The following is a 24,715-nucleotide window of genomic DNA, read 5'->3' as shown; positions in this document are numbered from 1 at the left end:
CAAATTTCCTACAGGTCTGAAAATCATGATTAGCCACCTGCAGGGGAAAGTGCTTGACAGGGGTAGAGGATTTAACTGCCTGTGGGAATAATTAACATATACGATTCTGTTCATTCTTGCTTATAAATTATATTCTCTCTGAACACGTTTCTCTTTTTGGAGAACGTCATATGAGATATCGTCTTCGATCAGCGCAATTTCCCTGCTCTTCTTTCTATTTCCTCGTCTCAGCCCCGTGTGTCACGGTGTGTGTAAACCTCCCTCGAATCAGGAAACTTGTCAGAATACCCATATTTGATTGGCTGAGCTGCATCACGTGATGTGATTCACAACGCATTGGGCGGTGTGTTTCCTACACCACCGAACAAGTGCCGTAACGGCTGAATAAGAGGCACCGGTTAAAGTTTAAACTCGTTGCCCAATATGTATAATTCCGAATTATCTATCGGTTTTTAGTTCCTGGGTCCGGATCCGGTGCGCCAGTTGGGGACCTCAGGGAGCCGCAACAGAGAAGCTAAAGAGCCGCATGCGGCTCGCGACCCCTGGTCTAGCCCAAAATAACAAATTTGCCTCAGAGGGCTTTACAATCTGTACAGCATGTGGAAAAAAAACAAGAAACCTCCAGGAGGGCCACAGAGGAGGGATCCCTGTCCCAGGATATGTAATGCATTTGTGTGAGGAGCTACTGGTATCTATGGTGGCGCGGTTTAGGTGTGTGTGAGAGGCTCCTACAGAGGCTAGCGTAGCTGCAATAGCATCAGTTCTATCAGAACTTGAAAGTATTTCTTCATTGAAAGAAGAGTAAAGAACGACTCTGAAGGCTTTCCATGGAAAAGTTGTTTTCCAGATATCTTTTGAAAGTGCCTGCCCCTTTCCAAACAGTTTCCAACACCTTCTCAGATGGTTCTCTGTCACAAACCATCTGCCGCGTCAGGTCATGTTGGCCCATGATTTGCTTTCAAATAAGTCATCAAGACATAAACCCTGCTGGTACCCTCTAGGTGTTAAACTGAGGTTGAAGAGGAGCACAAAGAAACGCTCCAGCTTCAGCAGACGACGGTGAAAACAAACTCTGCTCACACACCGTTCAGCACAATGGATATCTGACACCACAGCAAAGAACAATAATCAAAACACATGTTTTACTGGAGGGGACTTTAATATATGCCTCCCCATAAATAACTGCGCAGTCACACCATGACAGTCCTTGAAGCCTGTGACAAATACTTCCTTTGTCAGGAGGAAATTGAGACAGATCATGAATTCATTAGAAACGGCTGAGAATTGATTTATAAATAACAATGTGGCTTTACTTCTTAAAGGTACTGTGACGGCCTCTGGCTTTAAGCAGGGCCTGCTCTGGGCGTTCCCTTGTTTCTTGTCTGTGCTGTCTTGCAGGTCCCTTATAGGCGGAGCCTCTCTGTACAATTGGGAGCACCTGGCCAGTCTCCTAGGGGTATATAGGACCTGCCTGCCGCAGTCGGTGGCCTCTCTGTTCCTGCAGCTCCATGTCTTTGTTTTGTTGAGTAATAAATGCAAACTTTTCCGTCTAACCACCCGTGTGTCTCCCGTTTTGTCATGGCTCAAGAGCCGGGTCGTGACAGTACTCTTGAAGTTTTTTGTGTAAACAAAGCTCACATCGCGTTCACTCTTTCTCTCTGTGTGCATTTGCTCATGTGTAAAACATTTGCAAAGCAGATTTTCGAACCTGAATTGTTCACATCCATATCAGCATAAGTCAGTAGTCTTCCTCCTCACGCTTTGTGTTTCTTGATGTGTTAACGCCGGTAACTGTGGAGTAGTGCCAAACCAACACTAGGAATGTGCAACGAAACAGGGGCCCAATCCCAGTGTCCCCCCTTACGGACTCACGGACTTTGAGGGGCGCTCCCGCGAAGTCCGTGAGGGTTTAGGGCTGTCCCACTGTCACATCATCAAGTGTTTGAGGCTCTCTAGCAGACATTTTGAGCCCTTTATGAACCCTTTCCGTAAGTCAGCATGGTATGCTGACTTAGCCTAAGGGAATTACCCACAAATCATTGCAATGTGACGTTAAACACGGGGTAACCAGTGGACGCATGGAGACGTAAAAAAAGGTAAACAAAGAGGACGGATCACGTGTGTTCAGCCTGTCATAATAAATTTACTCAGAAACCTTAAGGGTTAAAGATAGAACAAAAAATAAACATGAAATCAGAAGATATGGTTTGGTGGCTTACAGGCTCGGATCAGTTCATATTTATTAAATCAAAAAATGTAAGTATCTTAATAATGTGCTATTCCAAAGATATAGTATAATACATAGTGCACATAGGTGTGTGAGAACAAAATGTCTCATTGGAGCCATGGTAGTGAAAGTAACAGCTGCAGTCTTTTGCAGCCGTTCCTCTATGAAATGCTTTCAGCCAATGAACACGGCTGATTTTTGTGGGGAAGCCGGACAGAGTGACGCCTCCTCTTCACGCAGCAGATCTGTTTTTGCCGTAAGCAGCTTGCGTCTCTGAGGCATGAAGTTCCCTTGTGAGCTTTCATAAATGCCTTGTTTGTATTGACGAATTCCTGAAAATACATTTTTAATGATGCATTTGATTTGTTTGTCTTTAGACATACACAGTAAAACTAGTGTATTTTGTATTTCGAGAGAGCGAGAAGGAGAAAGTCGAGGGGTGGAAACTCCGTTCTGTCCCCCCCTTCCTCTCACTGTGTTTTAAAAGGGCCAGCTGAGGTGGTTTTGGCATCTGACACCTGGACGCCTCCCGTTAGTTGATTATTCGGGCACATCCAACTGGTAAGAGCCCCCGGGGTAGACCCAGAACACACTTGAGGGATTATATATCTCATCTGAGCTGGAGTCACCTCGGGATCCTCCTGGAGGGAGCTAGAAAACAATGCTGGGCAGAGGGACATCTGGAATACCCTGGATCCTATGGATGGACATTATAAATGTCAGCAAAAAAAACCTAAACTACATCCTGAATGTGGCCGAACAGACACTGGGCTTCTGTGTACGTTCAGCATTATTCTAGAGGTTGAATGTTATTGACTGATATAGGCTTGATGCGCCCCACCATTGTGATTGTAAAGAGAACCTGATGACACCTGTGGGGAGACTTGACTTGACTCAGAATATTGAAGTCTCTCACTGTGTAATGATTTACTTTTGTTTTCCTTTGGTACATTTGTTTGGTGTATTATTATTTCTCACATATTATAATGCATGATATGCTAATCACAGCCTTGTGGGTCAGTTTTGTAATTCCATAGTAAAGTTCTCTGTCGTAAATTTGTGTGCTCATGTAACAGTGTGAAATGCAGAGCGACGAGGCTGTGTTCAGAGTCCCAGTCGGGGCTCAGAAACATTCTCCAGGACCCGCTGCTGGTCTACGCACAATGGAGCCACATGGTCTCTCAGGTTGTGGAGGCCTCCGCTGAGGTCACTGACTTCTCCCACATCGCCATGATGGTCCAGAGCATAGAGGTAAAACACACATTTCCTTAAAGCGGCTGTGATTGATGTTTTTTAAAAATAATTATAATGCATGTGTAATGTCTAATGCGAGAGGTGTCCCTCATAGTGACGCCAAAGATTTATACTATACAATTACTATAGAGATGACCTTCTCGATGGTTCGATCTAAGCAGCCTGACATGGAATTGCTTGGTTTCTCCCAATAAATCATGATATATAGCCTATTTTGGCATAGATATCAACCTGTTAATAATTCTGTTAAAACAAAAAATAACCTGCATGCTATCAATCACTCTCCTCCGTGTTTGTGAATACATCACCACGTAGCCTTAGTTACTCTATCCAAATTAGCGGGACCATCGGAGCAGCATCTTGGTGACGGCTGAAAAACAAATATATTTTTTATTTATTTAACGATCCTCTAAAATCAGCTGGGGGAGGCGAATAGACACAGCTGTGTGCAGCTTGCATCTCTCTCACTGTAATTAGGGCTGAAGGCAAAACCATAAAAAGCAAGAAGTTCTGTATGTCTATCAATCTCAGCTGTTTCAGTACTCTGGACTCTATGACTACACACACACACACCCTAAACACATGTATCTCGACAAAAAAACAAAACTACTTCTTAACATCTCTGTCATATACATATTCAGTAAAACTGTGAGACAGTTATTGAATGTGATGTCAGGGAATTTCTGCACTTCATTTCCTCCCTCACAAAGCCGTTTGAATTGGTCTTCAGGCTAATGTGAACACAGCAGGAGCTCTGACAGAAAACTGTTCAGAGGTACCGTCTCTCTCTCGTGCTCACTCTGTTACACAATCACATGAAACAATGAGGATAAACAATGTCAATCAATACCTGTCAGGAGGCAATGTGCTTCCAAGGGTCACCGAGGAGAAGGAAAAGAAAAAGCTCAAAAAATGGAATTCTGCTTTCCTGCTGCCCACACGTTTACGCACTCCTAAAAAAGGTTCAGAAAGATTTATAACTCATTTCAAGTCTACATGTAAAATCAATTTCAAAGTCAAAGCTTGTGTAAGAGTTGCGTCACTGTGGCAGCACTCTAGTATTCTCGTAGAAAATCCATATGAAGTTCCGTATGAAATTCTGTTGGAGAAGTTCTCTGAATGACGTGTGAGTAGCTATGGGGATTTGTATGGAATAACATTTCATTCAATATTTAATAAATACGTGAACATTTAAATATGCCCATGAACTAAAAAGGGAGGCAATACATATATAAATAAATGTGAATATGAATATATAAATGAGTTGTGGCAGCCCCTCAGCAGTGTGGAGCCTTTAAATAGGGGTGGCCTGAGTATAAGTTTGATAACAGCAGACTTCATGTGCTCTCCAATGACCTCCTTCGATTCTAGTGTCTGCTGAAGGCCAGTGTCCAGCTGCAGGAGCGTCTCAGACTGCTGCAGGTGAAGGGCGACCTGCTGGACTCGGTGTTCGGTCCCGAGGGGTCCGACAGCCTGCAGGGCGATCTGAGTGCCGCCATCCGGAACAGAGGGCTGCTGCACGCTCAGCTGCTGCAGAGGAAGAGCAGGCTGCAGGTACTAACATGCTGCTGTCATCCATTTGGCTTCACTGCATCTTCAGTTTGAATGCGCACGACAGTCATTGCTAGTTTCAGACCGATGCAAATGTACTTGCATCCATTTACGCCCATGGGAGTTTGGTGTTAAAATGAGGTGTGGTTTCATCTTCAGGCGGCAGAAAGATAGTGACCAATAAATCCCTGGTCTAAAGTCGGTGGTGCAGTATTTGCCATGTTCAACTGACGACAAAAGATTTGTCATCTTTCATGCAGGACAGCCATGAGACGTCCTCACAAAAAGACTAGCATGTCCGATTTGTTTTGCCTTCTATTGCCTAGTTTAACAAGTGGCCAACATGTCGTCTGTCATATGTCACACAAGTTAGTCACAGTCTGACAATAATTTATTTTTTATTTATTTAACTCTATAATTGCCTAATTGGACAGAGTGACCATCTCAAAAGTAAAACAAAACCTACCGTGATCATTAAATCTGATCCTTGCACTAAAAGTATGAAAATGAACTAGCACCACCTGTACAAAAAAATAAATGTGTTTTCAGTCAAAAGATTGGTGGTTCGTCGAACCAGATTTCTTATTAGTTTAGAGGTTACGATCTAAGTTTTGTTTCATATTTGCTCTCATTATTATTGACCCAAGATTTTCCTCATTGCCAGTGTTTTGGTTCATTTTGTAAAAATGTTGAATCTTAAGTACAGAGGTAAAAATGAAACACCAAAGTATGGCTTACATATTGTGCTTCTTTGTCATTTGCAAGTGCCTTCATCATTTCGTGTTAGTTGTAAAAAGCAATGTTATTTCTTTGGCTCCTCTAGTCCGTGTCGATGTGTCCTTGGGCAAGTTGCTCCTCAAGCCTGTGCCTACAGTGAATGAATGGGTGTGAATGTTAGATAGTCCTGGTGGGCAGGTGGCACCTTGCATGGTAGCTCCTGTCATCAGTGATTGAATGACACGTAGTGTTAAAGTGCTATACAAGTACAAGTCCATCCATAACCATCTAGACGAAAATGAAGACGGCTCTTTAGGAATTTGTTTCAACTGGGCAAGTTTCATGTCAGCTAGCATTGGCCATGTTTCATGTTGTGCAGAGACAAAGACAATATAAAGATTTATCCCGGAAGACACCGACAGCAGAAACGGCTGATCAGTCATGTGAGTTAAATGTAAATTTATTCGGCTCAGGCCTTTCCATAATCCATTTAGCACATCAACTCTTTTTGACGAAGTCAAAAACAACCTCAAGCGAGCGTAAAAACAGTTTTGCTCAATTGAGGAATTTTTAGCAAATGTTTTGCGTTTGTAATGTGATACTTCATAATGTGCATTAAAAACAAACGTGAATGGAAACACAGCTGCGGTGTTATGTCCATTGGAGGAAGGTGAAACACACACACATGCCTACACACACACAGTCACACACACACACTCAATAATTACACATTATCAGCCCTGTAAGTCAAAGTTATCAAATTCAATTTCAAATATAATACCAAAATAGCATTTGAAGGATATGAGAATAGTTTAGAAAGCCTGAGCTCCTTGTGCAGACCTCATTTTATTATGGAGGAGGTGAAAACAAAGAGGACGTGCTCATGACTGTCTGTGTAACAGCCCTCTTAACGATTCATCTCCCCCTCTCTCAGGGCTTAATCTCAAGAACCAAGGACTTTGGCGACGCACATGAGCTGATTCGCTCCAAGCTGGCCGCTCTCCGGGACCAACTGATGGCAGCCGACGGCCTCCAGCCTGACATCCTGGCCAAGAAAAGCCAGTCTGACCAGTTCAGGGTGAGTTTAATCCCAGACTAGAGCCCGGCCAAGTCAGAGTCCGCTCAAAATGTAAGCCGGAGCACCAGATGCTCTGAGCGCACGGTCTTATTGTTGCCTCCTGCAGATTCAGATCAAGTGCCATGCAACTTCTCAGAAGTTACAGATGATAGCTGCAGTGCAGAGATCCGAAAATGACTCGGTGTTTCCTCTGTGTCAGCTTTGTCAATTACACTTATCCTAGCAGCCACTTGTGAACTCATGCGGTAGTGTTGTATGTGTTTGGCTACCTTCAGGCAGTCATCAGTTCATCAGAATCAGCTTTATTGGAATTTGTCTCCGGTTTCCACTCCGCTCTCAATGTACACACACTATTTCACAATAAAGAAGAAAAAATATATAAAGAATAAAAAAGGGCAGCAAAAAATTAGGACAGATGGAAGTATAAACATTTACCAGCTATATACAATATAAGTATAAATATATATCCCCAAAAAAAAAAAAGTGTATATATTAGAGCTGGGCAAGTTAACGCGTTAATTTCGCGTTAACGCATTCATTAATTAACGCCGACAATTATTTTATCGCGCGTTAACACATTTTTAAAATTTATTATAATTCTTTTTTTTTTTTTTTTTTTAATTGAAAGACAAGAGACAATACATATACATAACAACAAGAGGATGACAAGAACAGTGGGATAAAAGCCAGCAAACATCCTATAGTCCAGTGGTTCCCAAAGTGGGGGTCGCGACCCCTAGGGGGGGCGCGGTGGTACTACAGGGGGGTCGCGGCTTCATCACCAACCCACACACACAGACGCACACATACACCGGTAAAACAATATAAAATAACCGACGTGACATGCACTGTGTTCCAACCACGCCACCAGAGCGGCTCATGTCACAGACCGACTGTGGCAAAACCAGCGAGAGCGAGAGCGAGCGCGCGCCCGAGCGAGAGAGCGAGCGCGCGCCCGAGCGAGAGAGCGAGCGCGCGCCCGAGCGAGAGAGCGCGAACGAGCGAGGGAGAGAGAGAGTGAGGGAGCGCGAACGAGAGAGAGACACACAGCGACACAGAGCGAGAAAGATACGGAGCGACAGAGAAAGATAAAGATTGGAGTGGAGAAAGACTACCCACTACTAGGCCAAAGAGCTATGGGCATACTGTTGCCTTTTGCCACATCCTATTTATATGAAACAGGGTTTTCTGCAGTTGCTGCAATGAAGACCAAATACAGATCAAAGTTGAACATTGAGAATGAACTGAGAGTAGCTATCTCCAACCAGCAACCCCGCTTTGACAAAATCTGTAAAGCAAAGCAAGCCCACACCAGTCACTGATTGATATATATGAATAGGAATATACATAGGAATATGATCACAAAATAATATGGTCCATGTAGACCTGCACACCTTGTTCATAATTGTGTTATTTTATTGTTTGAGAAAACCTGCTGTTCAATGTGAGGAAATACAGTATATGTTGTTTGCACTTTGTTTGAAATTAAGTTAATTGTATTTACAAATTATTTTATATATTTTTTATTTTATATATATTTTATTATTGCTATTTTTTTCCCCAGTTAAACAAACTGAAGAATAAACTGTGAAGTGATATGTACTTATTTTAGAAAGAAATAAAAATATTTTATACAGTTCATGCATTATAATGCAATTCATTAAAAACCAAGAAAAATTTGGGGTCGGGTTGCGGGGGGGGGGGGGGGGGGGGGGGGGGTCGTCCAATGTTCCTATATCATCAAAGGGGGTCTTGACAGAAAAAGTTTGGGAACCACTGCTATAGTCAGTAATTTTAGTGCACCTATATGCTGACATTCACGGTAAACGCATTTAAACGGCACAGATCGGGAGCGAGCGAAGGACTTTGAAAGTTAGCGGAAAGATTAACGTGAGACAACATCCGGTTTATTCAGACAAACATCCGGTTTTCAGAATAAGATGCCAACAAAGTATGAATTATATTCACATTAAGTATAAAACATGCTACCTGCATCTCGTGAACCAAATGTTATTGCACTTTAGTTTATATAGCAGTACTTTTAAAATAAAAGTGCGCAATACACTACTTTTGAATTCATTATTGAACTTTGCCATAACAATGCGATTAATCGCAAAAAATCCATGCGATTAATCGCGATTTAATATTTTAATCGCGATTAAATATTTTAATCGTTGCCCAGCACTAGTATATATATATATATATATATACACACAACACATGTGAACATAAACCTATAAACAATGGCAATGGAATTGAGGTGATAGTGCAAGTGGTGGTAATAGTGCAAACAGAGGTAGTAGTGCAGTATGACTTATTTATTGTTCATCAGAGGAACAGTGGAAAGAAGCTGTTCCTGTGTCTGGTGGTTTTGGCGTACAGTGCTCTGTAGCTCCTACCAGGGGAGGGGAGGAGTTGGAACAGCTTGTGTCCAGGGTGTGAGGGGTCTGCAGTGATCTTTCCTGCCCGTTTCCTGACTCTGGAGGTGAACAAGTCCAGGATGGAGGGCAGGCTGGAACCAATGATTCTCTCTGCAGACCTGACAGTCTGTTGTAGTCTGTTCCTGTCCTGTTTGGTGGCCGATCCAAACCACACAGTGATGGAGGAGCAGAGAACAGACTGGATGATGGTGGAGTAAAACAGGATCAGCAGCTCCTGAGGCAGGTTGTACTTCCTGAGCTGGCGCAGGAAGTACATCCTCTGCTGGACCTTTTTCCTGATGGTGTTGATGTTGGGGGCCGACTTCAGGTCCTGGGAGATTGTGGATCCCAGAAACCTGAAGGTCTCCACCACAGACAGTGTTGTTGAGTATGGTGAGGGGGGGCAGTGTTGGGGGGCTCCTCCTGAAGTCCACTGTCATCTCCACAGTTTTGAGCTTGTTTAGCTCCAGGTTGTTCTGACCACACCAGAGGACCAGCTGTTCAACCTCCCTGTCCCTGATGAGGCCGATGACCGTTGTGTCGTCTGTGAACTTCAGGAGTTTAACAGACGGGTCCTCTGAGGTGCAGTCGTTGGTGTAGAGGGAGAAGAGCAGTGGGGAGAACACACACCCCTGGGGGGCACCAGTGCTGATAGTCCGGGTGCTGGATGTGATTTGTCCCAGCCTCACCTGCTGCGTCCTGTCAGTCAGGAAGTTAGTGATCCACTGGCAGGTGGAGGCTGGCACAGTGAGCTGGGAGAGTTTGGGTTGGAGTATTTCCGGGATGATGGTGTTGAACGCTGAGCTGAAGTCCACAAACAGAACCCTTGCGTATGTCCCTGGGGAGTCGAGGTGTTGCAGCATGCAGTGCAGTCCCATGTTGACTGCATCATCCACCGACCTGTTTGCACGGTAGGCAAACTGCAGGGGGTCCAGCAGGGGCCCTGTGATGTCCTTCAGATGGGTCAACACCAGTCTCTCAAAGGATTTCATGACCACAGACGTCAGGGCGACGGGCCTGTAGCCATTCAATCCTGTGATGGAGGATTTCTTGGGGACCGGGATGATCGTGGAGCGTTTGAAGCATGAGGGGACTTCACAGAGCTCCAGTGATCGGTTGAAGATCTGTGTGAAGATGGGGGCCAGCTGGTCAGCACAGACTTTCAGGCAGGAGGGTGACACACCATCTGGGCCTGGTGCCTTCCTGATCTTCTGTCTGTGGAAGAGCCTACTCACAAGTTAGGTAATGTTAGGTTCGAAACCTCTCGAAACTGTGGGAGAGCCGCATGTCTTCCAGCCGTGCCAAAAAGTCAGCCGGCTCAAATTATGATCAAAAGTATTTAATACTACAGAAGCTAAAACAATTGCAAAGTAAAGTACACTATTTACAGAATCTATAGAAATATTTACAGTATCGATATAAAAATATGAAAAGAGCCCATACACTTCACAGCCAGGAAGCGTGTTACCTGCTGGATGAAATGTGATGAACTGAACGAATTCTTTCTTTGAATTTCCTTTCATAGTCCGTAAAGCATCCACAAAATGTCTGTTTCTGTTACAATTGGCTTAAATCCAGCTGACTCCACCTCCTGGCTTCAGTCAGCTGACCGCCCTCGATGGACCATTGTCGCTGTTCTGATGATCCTTCCTCTGTTAGGCCCCGGCTGGCTGTGGCGATGGTCGTCCCTGGAATGCCTGTCTAAAAATCCCTGTCTGTCCCTTGGCTATTCTTCACAGTTTAATACATTCAATGATTGTCTTTTATGGCTCAACACTTCTATCGTAAACATACTGTAAACATATTATACATTTGGTAAGTATTTGTGACTTCTCAAACACTTTGACATTTTTACAAGCATATATGGCACACACACCAAGTACTTGCTAACATTTTACTATCCACCTCTAAGGTGCTATAAATCCTACTAAGAAACACTTCTGAACCTAAATTTCCTACAGTAATTGCTGCTTTTAGTGTTGTCAAAGTGATTCATTCATTATGAAAGACTGTACTGCAATATCATACTAAATATGTAGATTAGATATATTTTTTATAAATGAACCAACACTTCGTCCCGCTGTGTGTCCTCAGGTGATCCTGAAGGACCTGGAGGACTGTGAGGCCCACATCACAGCGCTGGAGACTCTGGTCTCGTCCAGTCAGAGCAGCAGGACTCAGTTGGAGAGGCTCTATGCCGAGTGGAAACACCTGCACAAGGCAGCCAGGGTAAGACAGGAGAGTCAAAGCTGCACCAATCCATCTATTTATGTTAACAATGGATCAAATGGCTGTGTGCAGTATCGGGTAAGTGCTCCCTCATTGTGACGAAACAACACATAAACCATCTTTTAGCTCGTAGTCTTGAAACCTTACTGCTTTGGTTCAGTCTCTCTCATCCACCTTGTTTCCAACAGCAGCAGGTGACTTTACAAGCTGATAATAGTTCAATCTTGTGGCAAAAACAATAATACTCGACTGAGCAAAGGGTGATATGAAAATTCGATGTCATGTTTATCCTGGCCAAAACATTTGCGATTAACTATATCATCAAAATATGCTTAAAACTTAAAATGGCCCTAAAACATACTGGAATGGCTTTACTTTAGATTTAGTTAAGAAGCAAATATTTTGATTGCATCAGAGATAGATCTTTTTTTAGTGGACAATCGATCTTATTTAAGGTAATCACAGGGTCGCCCTGCATACATAAAGGATCGATCATTTTAAACAATTGCTTCATGGTCAGAGTCTGTTCTTTCTCACATGATAATTGTTTTAATCAGCCTCTGTTTTTCATTCTTTACATGAAAGGAAGCCAGACAGCTTTCTCAAGTTACACATATATCAAGGTCAACGCGATAATGCAAATGCACACGACAAACTTATTGTGAGCAGATTGTATTGTGATCATCACATCCTTATACCCCAAGTTCCTGCGGTTGAAAAGGGGCTTATTTTTTGTCAAAAGTGACGGAGCACATTAATATGTTACTATTAAACAATTACACAAACTCCAAGGATTGATATTGGTGTCGTAGCAGTTGAGCTGTAAAACAATAATGGAATGGAAAGTTACATTTTACATAATGACAGATGTTCCAGATGTTGCCAGCGCGTCGCATGGATTTTCAAGCTTTTTTTCAAGACCACTGACTGACCAGCTGACCTCTTTCTTGTGTTTGCAGGTGAAGGTGCGCGAGAGCGAGGAGAGTATCGCAGAGCATGAGAGCTTCCACGACAGCCTGCTGAACGTAGAGAAGTGGCTGATGATCATGAAGCAGAAGCTGGAGTCCTTCTACAGCCACTCAGGGGAGTGGAGCGTAGAGGGCCGCCAGCACGAAGCTCAGGTGTGTGTGTGTGTGTGTGTGTGTGTGTGTGTGTGTGTGTGTGTGTGTGTGTGTGTGTGTGTGTGTGTGTGTGTGTGTGTGTGTGTGTGTGTGTGTGTGTGTGTGTGTGTGTGTGTGTGTGTGTGTGTGTGTGTGTTCTTGCACCTCACATCTATCGCTCTTTATTTATTTCAGGGTTTATTTTAATACTAGGATTTTGTAGGGAACATGTAACATTTACACATTGATTTTTTTCTGTGCGATTAATTGGTTTGTCATGTCATTTGTTTGTTTTGACTTTGTTTGTGTTATGAACACAGAATGCGAAATATTACGCGTCAAAAAAGTGATGTTATTCATTTCAGAATGAGTTTCACAAAGCATGCAGTCATATTTACATATTTATAATAACAATGTTCAAGTGATAGCCCCATCTCAAACTGTAGTGCTTCACTAGCCAAAACACTCGTCTGAACGATTACTGGTGTTATGACTGCTAGTAAACCCTGGGTCTAATTTCCACGGCGGAACATTCGGTGCCGTGCCTGCCTGACCAACATGCGAGTGTGTTTCATTGCGGTGCATTGAGCAATAAACCCATCACAAAAGATTGCAATATTGCACTTTGAATATAGTAACAATGTTTTCAATTACATTCTGTCTGTTTTGTGTGATACGCATCATGCCGTTAAGGCTCTGGCCAATCACACAGAACCTTTGACGTTATAATTAGGATTTCCCGATGGCCTGTGGCCAGTAAAAAGTTATGTTCGTCCAGTAAATACAATCAGCCAAGTGCATAGGGAGTGTGTGGTCGAGCGAGAGAGACAGGCGTTGGGGATTGCAGCAGAAAAGACATCTTCAGTAAAGTGGTAGTCAATAGTAGGGTTTCAGTTTGGGCATGAATAAACTCCTCAAGTCACAGAGTAAAAGTAACAAGCACTAGGTACTGTGCAAGTCTGAGTCATGAACTGAGTACACTTTAATATCTGTTCATCACAAGTAATATCGTCATCGGGATATTCCACCATATGGTCATTTGGTGCAGCCCTAACCCAAACACCATATAACATGTAGTTTCCTCATGATAGAGAGGAGAGGTCGACAGTCTGCTTCTCTCTACAGGCAGCATGATTCATGGTTAAGTAGGAGCCTTGAGGCACTTTAGTGTTGCTTGTAGAGTGGAAATCCAGACCTGCAGGTGTCGGGGTTCATGATGGATAAACTCATGAATTCATTGAAATCCCCTTTTCATTTCCTATTATTGTCGTCTATTGTTCTCTGTAAAAGCACTAACGGCAGCTCACAGCGACCTTAGTGCTGGCCTGACCATGAATGTTGATGGGAATACCTCAGAGACTCTTTATAATTACAGTGTTCTTTGTTACGCTGAACGACCTGCCGATCATCAGCAACGCGGGTCCAGATTCTTCACCAATGCATTTCATTAACTCAGAGCATTGTCATCCTGTTCAGGAGCACCGCCCTTCTTAAAGCTGCTCCACGGATATCAAATGTTTGTCTCTGTGTGCAGAAAAGTTTCCTCTTTAGGAATCAAAAAAGTAGCACCCTTCTCATCAGCCGTAAACAGACACCTGGAGTGTACCAGAGAGGAGACATCCATTCCAGCAAAGCCACACTGTTGGTTGGGTGTGTTTGACCATTAAACAGCTGTGCACTTCACCACAGACAGAAAATGATGCGTCTCTTCTTTCTTATCCAGCAGTGATAGAATGAGATTTGCAAAGCTGCATTCAACAATCTGTGACTGTCTGAATCGTCACAGCTGAGTCAGCATTAAACATGAATGTGTAGTTCCTGAAGTATGTGATTAAACCCTGAATCCCTTTTGCTATCAGTTCAACCAGAACGCCCAGATACACACACTGCTGAAATCAGCATATCTGATTTGTGATAGCGAGTACATTTATTCTCTGTGGCCATTAGCAAACATAATTTGTGTCTCACTTTATGGTCCTTTATCAACGTTTGAGTCATCTCCTTTATTACAGTTTTGCCATAGACAAAGTACTTTTAGTGTTTTGTTAGGATGTGTGCCTCTAAACCAAGCCTCAGTCTTCAGTTTGGGGAACAGAGGCTGGTATCTTTGTAGACTGCTAGCAGCCAGAAAGTCCCATGAGAAGTTGCTGAAGACTTTGATGAAGTGGTGTTACAACTTTTAACACGCTTACACAGCAAATGAGACTCCCACCTGTCATTTACATTCATTCAAAAAAACAACCCTCTGTTATTAGATAAAAATGGAGTATATTTTCTGTGGTCATTGTCGAATCTGGTGTGCACTTGTCAGTGTGCTCACATGGCCTAATGTTACTCCGTCACTGATTAATCCAACCCTGAAAGTAACGAAACTCGTTGAATTGACAGCTGATTGACAAATGTTCACTCTGTGTCAGGAATCTGTCAATTTGATTGGATAGAAATTGAGACTTTTTTAAAAGATGCTTTGAAGCTTTAATGAGCCGCTCAGTATTGGGTAGCTCACACGCTTCTTGGTGGAGACCCATGTGCTAGATATTGGCACCACAAAAATACATCAAGTAGTTCCATTTTATTTGGGAAGAGATTTTGAGAAACTGTTGCCGTAAAGATTTAATTTCACATTTCATAATGTGTATGAAGCCATCTACTGTGTACTATCGGCTGAGCTGGGAGCTGGACTGTGTCTGTTACTTGGTTAATAGACAAACAGCTGGACTCACAGACAGACATATAAAAGTCAGTAAAGATGGGCTGTGACTGAAAATAATGAATCACGTGTCATTCTGGACACGTTTTGAAAACCACTTGTACAGGGATGCAAGGTGTCACACCACATGAAGTTCATTCTCAGTAGCTGTTGGTCTCCTCTCTCTCACCACCGCGTCTACTAACGTGCTGCATTGTCCTCGTCCACAGAGAGCGCTTGGAGAGTTTCCTGAGAAGGAACTCCAGCTGCAGCAGATGGAGGTCCAGGGTCAGGGGGTTTTGGAGAGGACCTCAGAGGAGGGACAGGTCCACATTCTGCGAGACATTAAGCGCCTACAAGAGTCCTGGTTTTCCCTGTACAATATGAGTCTCAATCTTCACAGGTACTAGGAATACTTTTTGTATTCTTTTATCACCTGTTGCTGTTATTTCCACAGATTATGGTTTGAGACGAGGCGTGACGGGGTGTTAAATGTAAAACAGAAAGCTCAAGACATTAGAATAAGAGAAATAAGTCAATGTTAAGGAATGGATCATTCTCAAGCCAAGGTTTTACGTTCATTATATTACATAGACACATTTTTGAATTGTAAACATACATGTATGTTTCATATCAATACTTTATTCATCAGTCACAGTGTTCTGCCCACAGTGCTCTCTTGACTGTTGGTATTACATGTAGCTACCAAAACTCCAGTCACTTGGTGTTTACCAAGCAAGTTGAGATTCTCTTGTCGAATTTGCCGTTTAGTTAAGGTCCAGAATGAACATTCAAGCTCAGTTACTGAAGTGTTAATGAATGGTTGTTGTACTGAATATTAATGCATGCATATAAACAAACAAATCCATCTTCTTTAGAAGTTTTATATCAGAATAAAACCTGGTTGAAGGCTAGAGACATTAGAGGAGCATTTTCTTGTGTTTGTGCCGCGTCAGACTTTGAAGTGAGTTATGGAGGCACTTAACCTGTCTCTTTCTTTATCTCCCAGGCTGCTGAACAGTTCCACAGAGCAGACACAGTCTGAGTCATGGAGTGTTGGAGGCCTGTCTGCAGACAGCGCATCCCTGACAACAGAGCTCAGTCTGGGGGAGGGAGCCAGTCAGGGCAGGGCAGGAGGCTCCAGGAGCCGACAACGAGACAAGCCAGCTGGGATGTACGGAGCCTTGGCTGGCTCTGGGTCTGGGGGGGGGGGAAGGAGCCTGGAGGGAGAGGCGGGAGAGGGGGTGACGACTGGGCAGGGTGGTCGGATCCAGGGCCACGGTGAAAGTCATCTCATTCTGGCCGGACAAGACGATAAACACGTGAGCCCATTAAGGACGGGCGAGGACAGCGGACTCTCCTTTAAAGGAGACCAAGTTGATTCCTCCGCTTGGAGAATTCGCAGCAGAGCAGGCCAGAAAGGTTCCACTGAAAGCCTTGACAGAGATAAATCAACAGGGGGCGGCAGCAGCATCTCGGCTGGAGACAGAGAGGGAACATTGCTAACCTCAAAGGTCAGCTATAGTGAGGGGCTAAGAATGAGTTCTGGTGAAGGCAGCGTGGAGGCAGGAGGAGGAGCGTTCATGCTGTTCAGAAGGGACCCGACCAAGCCATCAACAACACCAACTCAACACCCAGTGGTATGGTTGTGCAGGGTTCATACTTCCCGCCCCTTGGTTCAATTTGTAGAGTAGCAATCTGGACCGTTCTTCTCTGTACATTTAATTTCATAGTTTACGTTCAGTGAAGAAGTAAATGTTCCTCCACTCAGACACACAGGAATACTAAAGGGTTGTGTCTTTCCTTCCTCTATGTTGTGCAAAATACTTCACCGTAACTGAAACACTCAATTCACCCCAAACTGATCCAGTGAACTGATTCAAGCTCCTGAAAGTACTTAATGACGACAACGCTCTCTAGGCCTCGTAGTCAACTTATCTCCCATTAGTCTTTTACTCAACAAACCAGAATGTGATGAACCAGCACAGTAGTTCATTGTTTGTACTGATAACTCAACAGGAAGGATTTATTTTTGTCCCTGTGTCAGAAATATCCAACCTCAAGTCATGTATAATTGGCTATGGGGATAAAAAGTTAATAAGAAATGTTCCATAAAAAATAAACCCCCTGGCTGCCTGTCGAGGCTGAATCCCATGTCACCTTTCTGTATCTTTCCAGTTTTAAGCCTGGCTCAGACTACAGGAGTTTTGGGCTGGTTAAACCCCGATTCCCCCCTCCTGACAATCAGAGCACAAGTCCAGTCCGGGACCTTGGTTGGTACCGATGTTCGGCCCAGATTATCTGGTAACGTGACGGCTTTACAGATCCAGCCTTAAACCCCCTGAACCATTTGCAGTCCAGTCGCAGCTGCCCCAAAAAGCATGTTTGATATTTAGGAGGATCTGGATGATAACTGTTATGATTATGTCATGAGAGAGACAAGTCTGCTCCAATGAGACGGACATGAATGAAAGGACCTCCCAAAATGGCGACGTTGCTCCCTCTGGCACAATAATCTTAATGATATCCCGTAGTGTGTGATGTGCAATTATTTCCAAACCCTGTACGTTTAAGATTTGAGAGAAGAACATCTTATGTGTGTAATGCAACCCAATTTCAACATCGGTTGGGATTTTTCTAACTCCTGTAGTCTGAGCCCGGCTTTAGTTGTAGGATATCCGAGGGCTCTGAATGGCTGTAATCACTCATTTTACTCCTCTTGTGTGGCAGAAGAAATAAAATCAATAGGAAAACCAAGAAGCACGGACATCTGGTGACAGACGACCTTCCTCACAGTCCATACATGTGCCAAGTATCGCCACTCCAAATCTGAAACAGGGTGCAAAGTGACCGCTTACTGGTTGATAGTGTTAGGGTGTGTTGTGCAAGAGTTTTATGAGTTGTTTGGGGTCTTTTTTAGGGGGGCACAGGAGAGTACAGATCCAGGAGGAGGGAGTTTGAGGCCTGGCTGTGCAAAGAGAATGAACTGCTCTCAGGGATCTTCAGCAGCAAGGGAGCAACACTCGGCGCCAAAGAAGTCAAGATCCGACAGGACACACTCACGGTGAGTTTCTGTTGACATTAAAACACTGTCACAGCTCAGTCTGTAGTTGGAGTATGACCCTGGCCCTGCTTATATGCTACCAATATGGTGCTAACTTTGACATCAGATCCAGCGCCACTGACAGTGATGTAATAACAGATTGAGTGGAAGTGCACTTCCAGTAATTAATGAAGTACCCCGGATCCCATTTTACAGATAACCTAACAGATGATTATATCAATAAAACACACTGTGATGTAACCGATGGGAAGGCACTGCTCTGTCTGTCACCTGTGGTTCCACTCATATATTTGTCTGCAGAAATGTACCCACATGTCAGGCAGTGATAGGAACGTGTAGAACACAGAGTAATCCGTGCACTGCTAAATCCTACCAAAAGCTCCACTCTGGTGTCTGTTTGTGCTTCCTGAGAATGACTGAGTCTGACAAGTGATCTAAGACACATGTACATAGAGTCTGAACTGAACTGATGTTTATATTGGTGCTAGAAAAGAACCTGAGCTTCCTATCACTGTGCTGGCATGAACTGATGCAACACAACCACGGCTGCATGCTGCTGCTGAAGATTCTAGAAAACACAGCAGCATGTTTTTGTTATTTTGTGCTCAGTATTTCAAGTGTTAAAGGATCATTTCCTTATGTTTTTGTGTCTAATACTCTTTTTCCACCATAAATAGCGTGTATGGCAACTGTGAGTATGCCGTGACGTTGCACAGGCATACTCACAGTTTGTTTATTTTTTCCCTTGTTTGTCACATCTTGGATGCGCCGGCCGGCTCCAGAAGCAGAGTTAGCAAAAAGGGGAAATATTACGCTGGTTATTTATTTTCTTATATCTGTTACTTAATCAGTCTCTCTTTCAAACTCTCAAACCAGAGTTGGTTATGATGAGTTTTATTTAGTTTATGTAGAGTTTGAATGAAGTCATTTGTCCTGGGAATGAATGCCCACTGGCAAAAGTCAGATGTTAGTGGCTGTTTTTGTGCAGTGGGAACGGGGCTCAAGTGACTAACGGGGACAACATTTAAAAAAATAGTTTTAGTATTAATGTAGAACGCTGCAACCACTAAACGAGCTGTAATGTAATCCTTCAGGCACAGTTAAGTACGTCCACTAAAGGTGCTTGGTCTTGCCACTGACAGGCTCACACTGTTGTTATTAATAGTGTCTGAAAACATCATGGAAAGAAACCGACAGAGAAACAAAAAGCTTTTGGCTGAACAGCACCTTCACACTGACCTCTTGTGGTAAAGGTTTAGTTGCACCTCATGCTGCTTGTCATTCAGACACCAGGAATGTCCTGTTCTAGTCCACTCACCTAAAAGTCTCTGCTGTGTCCTGGTGCAGGCTCTGAGGGCAGGAGTGTGCTGGGGTCAGGAGCAGTTCCAGCTGTTGCTCCAGGAGAGTCCGGGCAGCGAGGCTGGTTCTGGACCAGCAGAGGATGTGAGTCTGGAGGAACTCCGCTACCGCTGGATGCTCTACAAGTCCAAACTAAAGGACGTGGGAGACGTCAGGTCCAGAGCCAGTGCCAAGGTGAGAGCAGAGCCTTCCTCTTAGCATTGTGGATTCACAGAGGATTCCTTTTAAATGCTTTTTGTGTATGCAAGCAATAATCCTAAACAGGAGGTAGAGTAATCTCATTGCTCATGGGAACCCTGGCAGAGCCAACCATTGTACTTTAGTCAACGCTAAACTCAGAAAGTCCACTACACATTCTTCAGACTTGGTCTTGATTGCTCTCATTGGGCCTCATGCAAGAAACACTTTGATTGGTTCTTAAGTGGTTTGTTTGAGTGAGTCAGGAGAACAAGCCACATGCACTCACTCCTATGACCAGACCTGTCATAGGAGTCATGTGACATCAGTCTGCTGCTATCCAAGCCTCAGTCTTATCACTAATCCAGAGAGGGTTGTCCGCCAACCGCAAGGTCACCGGTTCGATCCTCGGCTGCACCGTGTCCCTGAGCAAGACACTGTACCCCTAACTGCTCCCCGGGCGCCTGCATGGGCAGCCCACTGCACCCTACATATACAGGGATGGGTCAAATGCAGAGAATAATTTCCCCACTGTGGTTCTAATAAAGGAATGTTTCTTTCTTTCTTTCTTTCTATATTTCATAACTTTGACACAGTTTTGAGTTTGAAGATTACACTTCATAATTATGTAGACATTATCAAATGATAGACTATTATCATTCTAAATGTATGCATATGGCCTAACTATAGCACCATTGATTTTAATTGGCTATTGATGCAATTAAAATATGAATATGAACATCTTAAACCATTTGTCATCGAGACGTTTTTCACATGGAACCCTTTCCTCTTCATTTCACTGACGTCATTAACAGCACTTGTTCTTTGTCCCCATTCATGATGCTGATGCATATCACAGACCTTTCTGTATGGATCTCTGAAAGCAGGACTTTAATATAGGAGTATAGTAATATGTTATATATATATATATATATATCTCAGGTTAGGAGCGTTTGATGAATCTGATGTGGTCACTTCTGAGGCTCGATCTCTGTCCTGTTATTGGTTGTTGAGGCTGCTGTATCTGGGAGTCTCACTCTGTCATTGATTGATGTCTGACATGCCTTCAACATCCTGTCTCTGAAGTGAGTGACATTAGTTCTGAGTCCGATTTAGACCATTCACAACACAAGTGTTAGCTTGACGTAGAAACAAATCTTTTTCATATGGTTTTGTCATAAACAATGAGGAGCGTGTAGGCATATAGTTCCTGGTGTGACTGGATGTGTCCAACCACAACAGGTAAATGTCATTATAATTCCTGATGCTCCAATCCAACTGTTGCTCTCCTGTTACTATGCAAACGTTACAGAGTAATGTTGGAAAAGAGAAAAATCTGCATGGACTTTCCTGCAGCCCAGCACTAACCGTGTGAGTTCATATTACAGCTGCATGATCAGAGCGCTCTCAGGTTCAGCTCTGCTTACGGACAACTGGAGACGTGTTGAATGTATGAAGCTTTTGTCAGTTCATGTATCCTGTGTCCTATACATTTGTGTATTTGATCATTTTAATCAGATAATCATGTGTGCATTGGAAACATTGGTCCAAAACGAAAAGTTAAGGAGAATTGGTGCAGGTGATAATCGATAGGATTCTGTGTGTAAACACTGAGATACAGGGTTCCACCATCTAGAATTATTACATTTAGATCGCAGATCCTTGTTTCCTACATTTGTTGTTTGTGTTGCAATTTGAGCTTCCTGGATGCAGCAGAATTGTCAAATCCAGAGCACAGATATTTTGGAAACTGCCTATAAATGGGTCCTCGTGCATCACCTGACGTGTCCTCACTGTAATGTGTTGTCACAGGATTCCCACTTTAAGTGCACTGCTGTGTTTGTCCTCCACAGGGTGGCGGTGTAACACCATTTAGAGCTCTGCTCGCACAGTCACACCTCTGTAAAGAAGCTGCTGCTCAGTGGACTTACTGACAGTGTTCTCCAGATGTGGTGGAACCAAATAAAAACAATCGCATGTGATTTATAAGAGCCATCCATGTGGTTTGAACTTTGAACAAGGTTGAGGTGTGTAACTCTGTGTTTTATATCTCTGCAGAGAATCCAAGCCAAACAAGAGGAGCCGGCCTTCGCAGCCAAAGTGCAAAAGGTAACACCAAACTATGAAGTGTTTTTAAAGAGATGGGTCACCATAACTGGACAGCACAATTGTGGCATGATGCTCCACCAGCTAACGAGTAGCACTACTTTACTTACACAACACGTTCATAGAATCAGCTCATTGTCTGCATTCCACAGTCATCAGTTTATTTAACCAACAGTCCCACGTCTGTAGAATAATGTGTAAGAGAGAGGAGCACGATAAATGATATCAAAATATAAAAACTGTAATTTTCTGTCTAATTGATTAATCGACTAATTGTTGGGAGCTGTTAGGTTTTTAAGAACAAAGGATGAAGGAGCTTGCAGGCCGCAGGTACTCTTCTGCTGCGAGCTTCTTACTGTGCACGCGCATCAGAAGAATGAGCTGGACCCGGTTCAAATTAAAAACAATATTTAATGTACTACACAAAGTTCACTTACAAACTGAATTAACTATCAATAGTAATGTTCTCGAGAGCAGAGACCACATACACGCATCTCCTCACAGTCCGGCGCGGCCAGTTAGCTGAAAATGAGAGCTGCAGTGATCTGAGGTAAACTCCCTAAAACATTCTCTTTTGTATCCCCTGAGAGTCGGAAAGTGTCTGATACTGTCATAAAACGTGTGAATGACCCTCCGTGGCGATTAGTGATTGGCTTCATTTGAATTCTGTCCCCTCCCATTATCGATCCCTTAGCAAAACATCTTGGCTCCTCGCAAAACATCTTGGACTCCTCCTCTGTCCTGCTGGTCAGCTTGGCATTTGACCGTCCCACTGGCCCCATCCTCCATCGATGAGGTCACCTCCATTCGCTGCTGCATGTCTGACACCTCACTCAGAATCCCTATCTGACCCTCAAAACTATTCTTAGTGTTTTAATACCTACAGTGACTATACTTCTATGATTTAATACATTCAATGAGTTAATATACTGTAACATATAATATCCTCTATAAGTAAGAATATTGTAAACCTATAATACATTCCATATGGAAACATATTGTGACTAACATATTTATTATTGTGACACTTCTACTCACCACTAGGGGTGTTATTAAATCCTACTAATAATGCGTTTAATACTGAAATTCTCCACAGAGCCGAACACCTGACCTGACCACCCAGGACTGGCATCAAGTCAAGCAAATCAAACCCCCCCCCCCCCCCCCATTCATTTAGTGGCTGATGAGCAGATTAAAGCCTGCCCTCTCCCATTTGCCCCCCTGTTGACCCCTCAGACGGCCCAGCAGAAAAGCCCTCCAAACATTCCTGTATCTGTTCACACGGTCTTTACAGGCGTCCTCTATCTGCAGGAGAGGGGGCTGATTGTTTTATTGACTAGATGGTCCGTGGAGTCACTACATTTCTCCTTCTTTTCTTGTGCCATGAAACAAAAACACCCACCGTTTAACAGCTACTTATGGCTTTACCACAATAATTGATGTGCTGGGAAAAAAAGTCTGAGTTTAAGCTCCTTGTGATTCTTTGTGTCTTTTAAACATAATGTTTATTCGTCTTGGAATGACAGGTGTCTTTGTGCACACGTCTGCTCAACAATATACTTCCTGTCTGCTTTGCTACTGCTGGGTAGGGGTGGGGGGGAAAATCGATACAGCATAGTATCGCGATATTTTGCGTGGCGATATTGTATCGATACACGGACGCCAAGTATCGATCTTTTATTATATAAACTATTTTTTTAAATTTAAATTTTTTTATTTTTTTATTTTTTTAGAAAAATCAAATCAATTACTTTTTCAGTCCACTAGATGGTCCTGAGTTATTTTCTGGTGAGGTCAGCAAAGGTCCCGGGTCAGCGTGATTGGTAGGAAGTTCGTCAAAACAAAGATAGAGACATCTGGCCTCACAACGGGGTTAAATCTGCCAACAGTAGCCAGGCTCATGGGGAGAGTGCAGTGCATAACTGTCTCTCTGCCCTTGACGTCCACGCATCGCAAGTTATACTGAGTTATATAACTCTTATATCCTACTTATATAAGTTATAGTTCACTGAGTCCACACGTTTGCATTTAGTTAAGTTGGACTATGTAGTAACACAAACAGTTCAGTTTGTCAGGTTCATGCAACATTTATGACATTGTTGGTCAGTCTGTCTGCTTGACAATCCTATTTTGCTGCAACAAAAATGATTGAAGTGAGATGAACAGACTGAAAACTTTATCTTGTTAGATAAAACATGTTGACACAGTTTTCCTTTGGGGACATAATTTGAAGTTGAAAAAAGTAATAAATCGCAATATAGGCCTATGTTATCACAATACTCAGAATATCGCAGTATCGTGATAATATCGTATCGCGGGACCTCTGGTGATTCCCACCCCTACTGTTGGGCTTCATGTCTCTAAAGCTGTCAAACCCTCTGATAGCTATGCAGTCACCAGTTTATCAGGCTTATTCACCGCATCCATCTAGTGTTTACTTGTCCTTTCAGCACACATCCACCAGTATTCTCAGTCTGTGTTTCTGCCAGATCACAAAACTGATCTGTACTAACCTAAAAACAGTTTTTATTTGAACAAATAACTCAGCAATAAACTTCATTATACATTAATGGGTAAAAGAGTCTTCAGCTCTCAGTCAGCGGGTATAACGTTTGACATGGTCGCCATCTTAGTTTAGCATGTTAGCATGCTAACATTTGTAACTACAACATTTAGCTGAGGCTGATGTATTGGACCAGTTGAAATGTTGACCTGATGAGTTATTACAATTCATCCTAAAGGGA

The 24,715-nt window shown here is 43.2% G+C and overlaps 1 protein-coding gene across 5 annotated transcripts in view; it reads left to right on the top strand.

Annotated features, from left to right (window-relative positions):
• Positions 1 to 24,715, top strand: part of syne3 (spectrin repeat containing, nuclear envelope family member 3) — a 67,147-nt gene that overhangs the window by 27,315 nt on the left and 15,117 nt on the right. For all 5 annotated transcript variants that reach the window (XM_076107019.1, XM_076107021.1, XM_076107022.1 and 2 more), the window contains 10 exons: positions 3,304 to 3,478; positions 4,853 to 5,035; positions 6,684 to 6,827; positions 11,342 to 11,476; positions 12,436 to 12,597; positions 15,496 to 15,668; positions 16,275 to 16,905; positions 18,186 to 18,329; positions 19,677 to 19,862; positions 21,924 to 21,974. In XM_076107019.1, coding sequence (XP_075963134.1) covers positions 3,304 to 3,478; positions 4,853 to 5,035; positions 6,684 to 6,827; positions 11,342 to 11,476; positions 12,436 to 12,597; positions 15,496 to 15,668; positions 16,275 to 16,905; positions 18,186 to 18,329; positions 19,677 to 19,862; positions 21,924 to 21,974 — 1,984 coding nt within the window. The remainder of the gene's footprint in view (positions 1 to 3,303; positions 3,479 to 4,852; positions 5,036 to 6,683; positions 6,828 to 11,341; positions 11,477 to 12,435; positions 12,598 to 15,495; positions 15,669 to 16,274; positions 16,906 to 18,185; positions 18,330 to 19,676; positions 19,863 to 21,923; positions 21,975 to 24,715) is intronic.

The sequence above is a fragment of the Anarhichas minor genome, unplaced genomic scaffold (assembly GCF_050575085.1).
Source record: "Anarhichas minor isolate MPS153535 unplaced genomic scaffold, ASM5057508v1 ptg000037l, whole genome shotgun sequence".
NCBI classification, from domain to species: Eukaryota; Metazoa; Chordata; class Actinopteri; order Perciformes; family Anarhichadidae; genus Anarhichas; species Anarhichas minor.
This window is presented reverse-complemented; position numbering and strand designations above follow the sequence as displayed.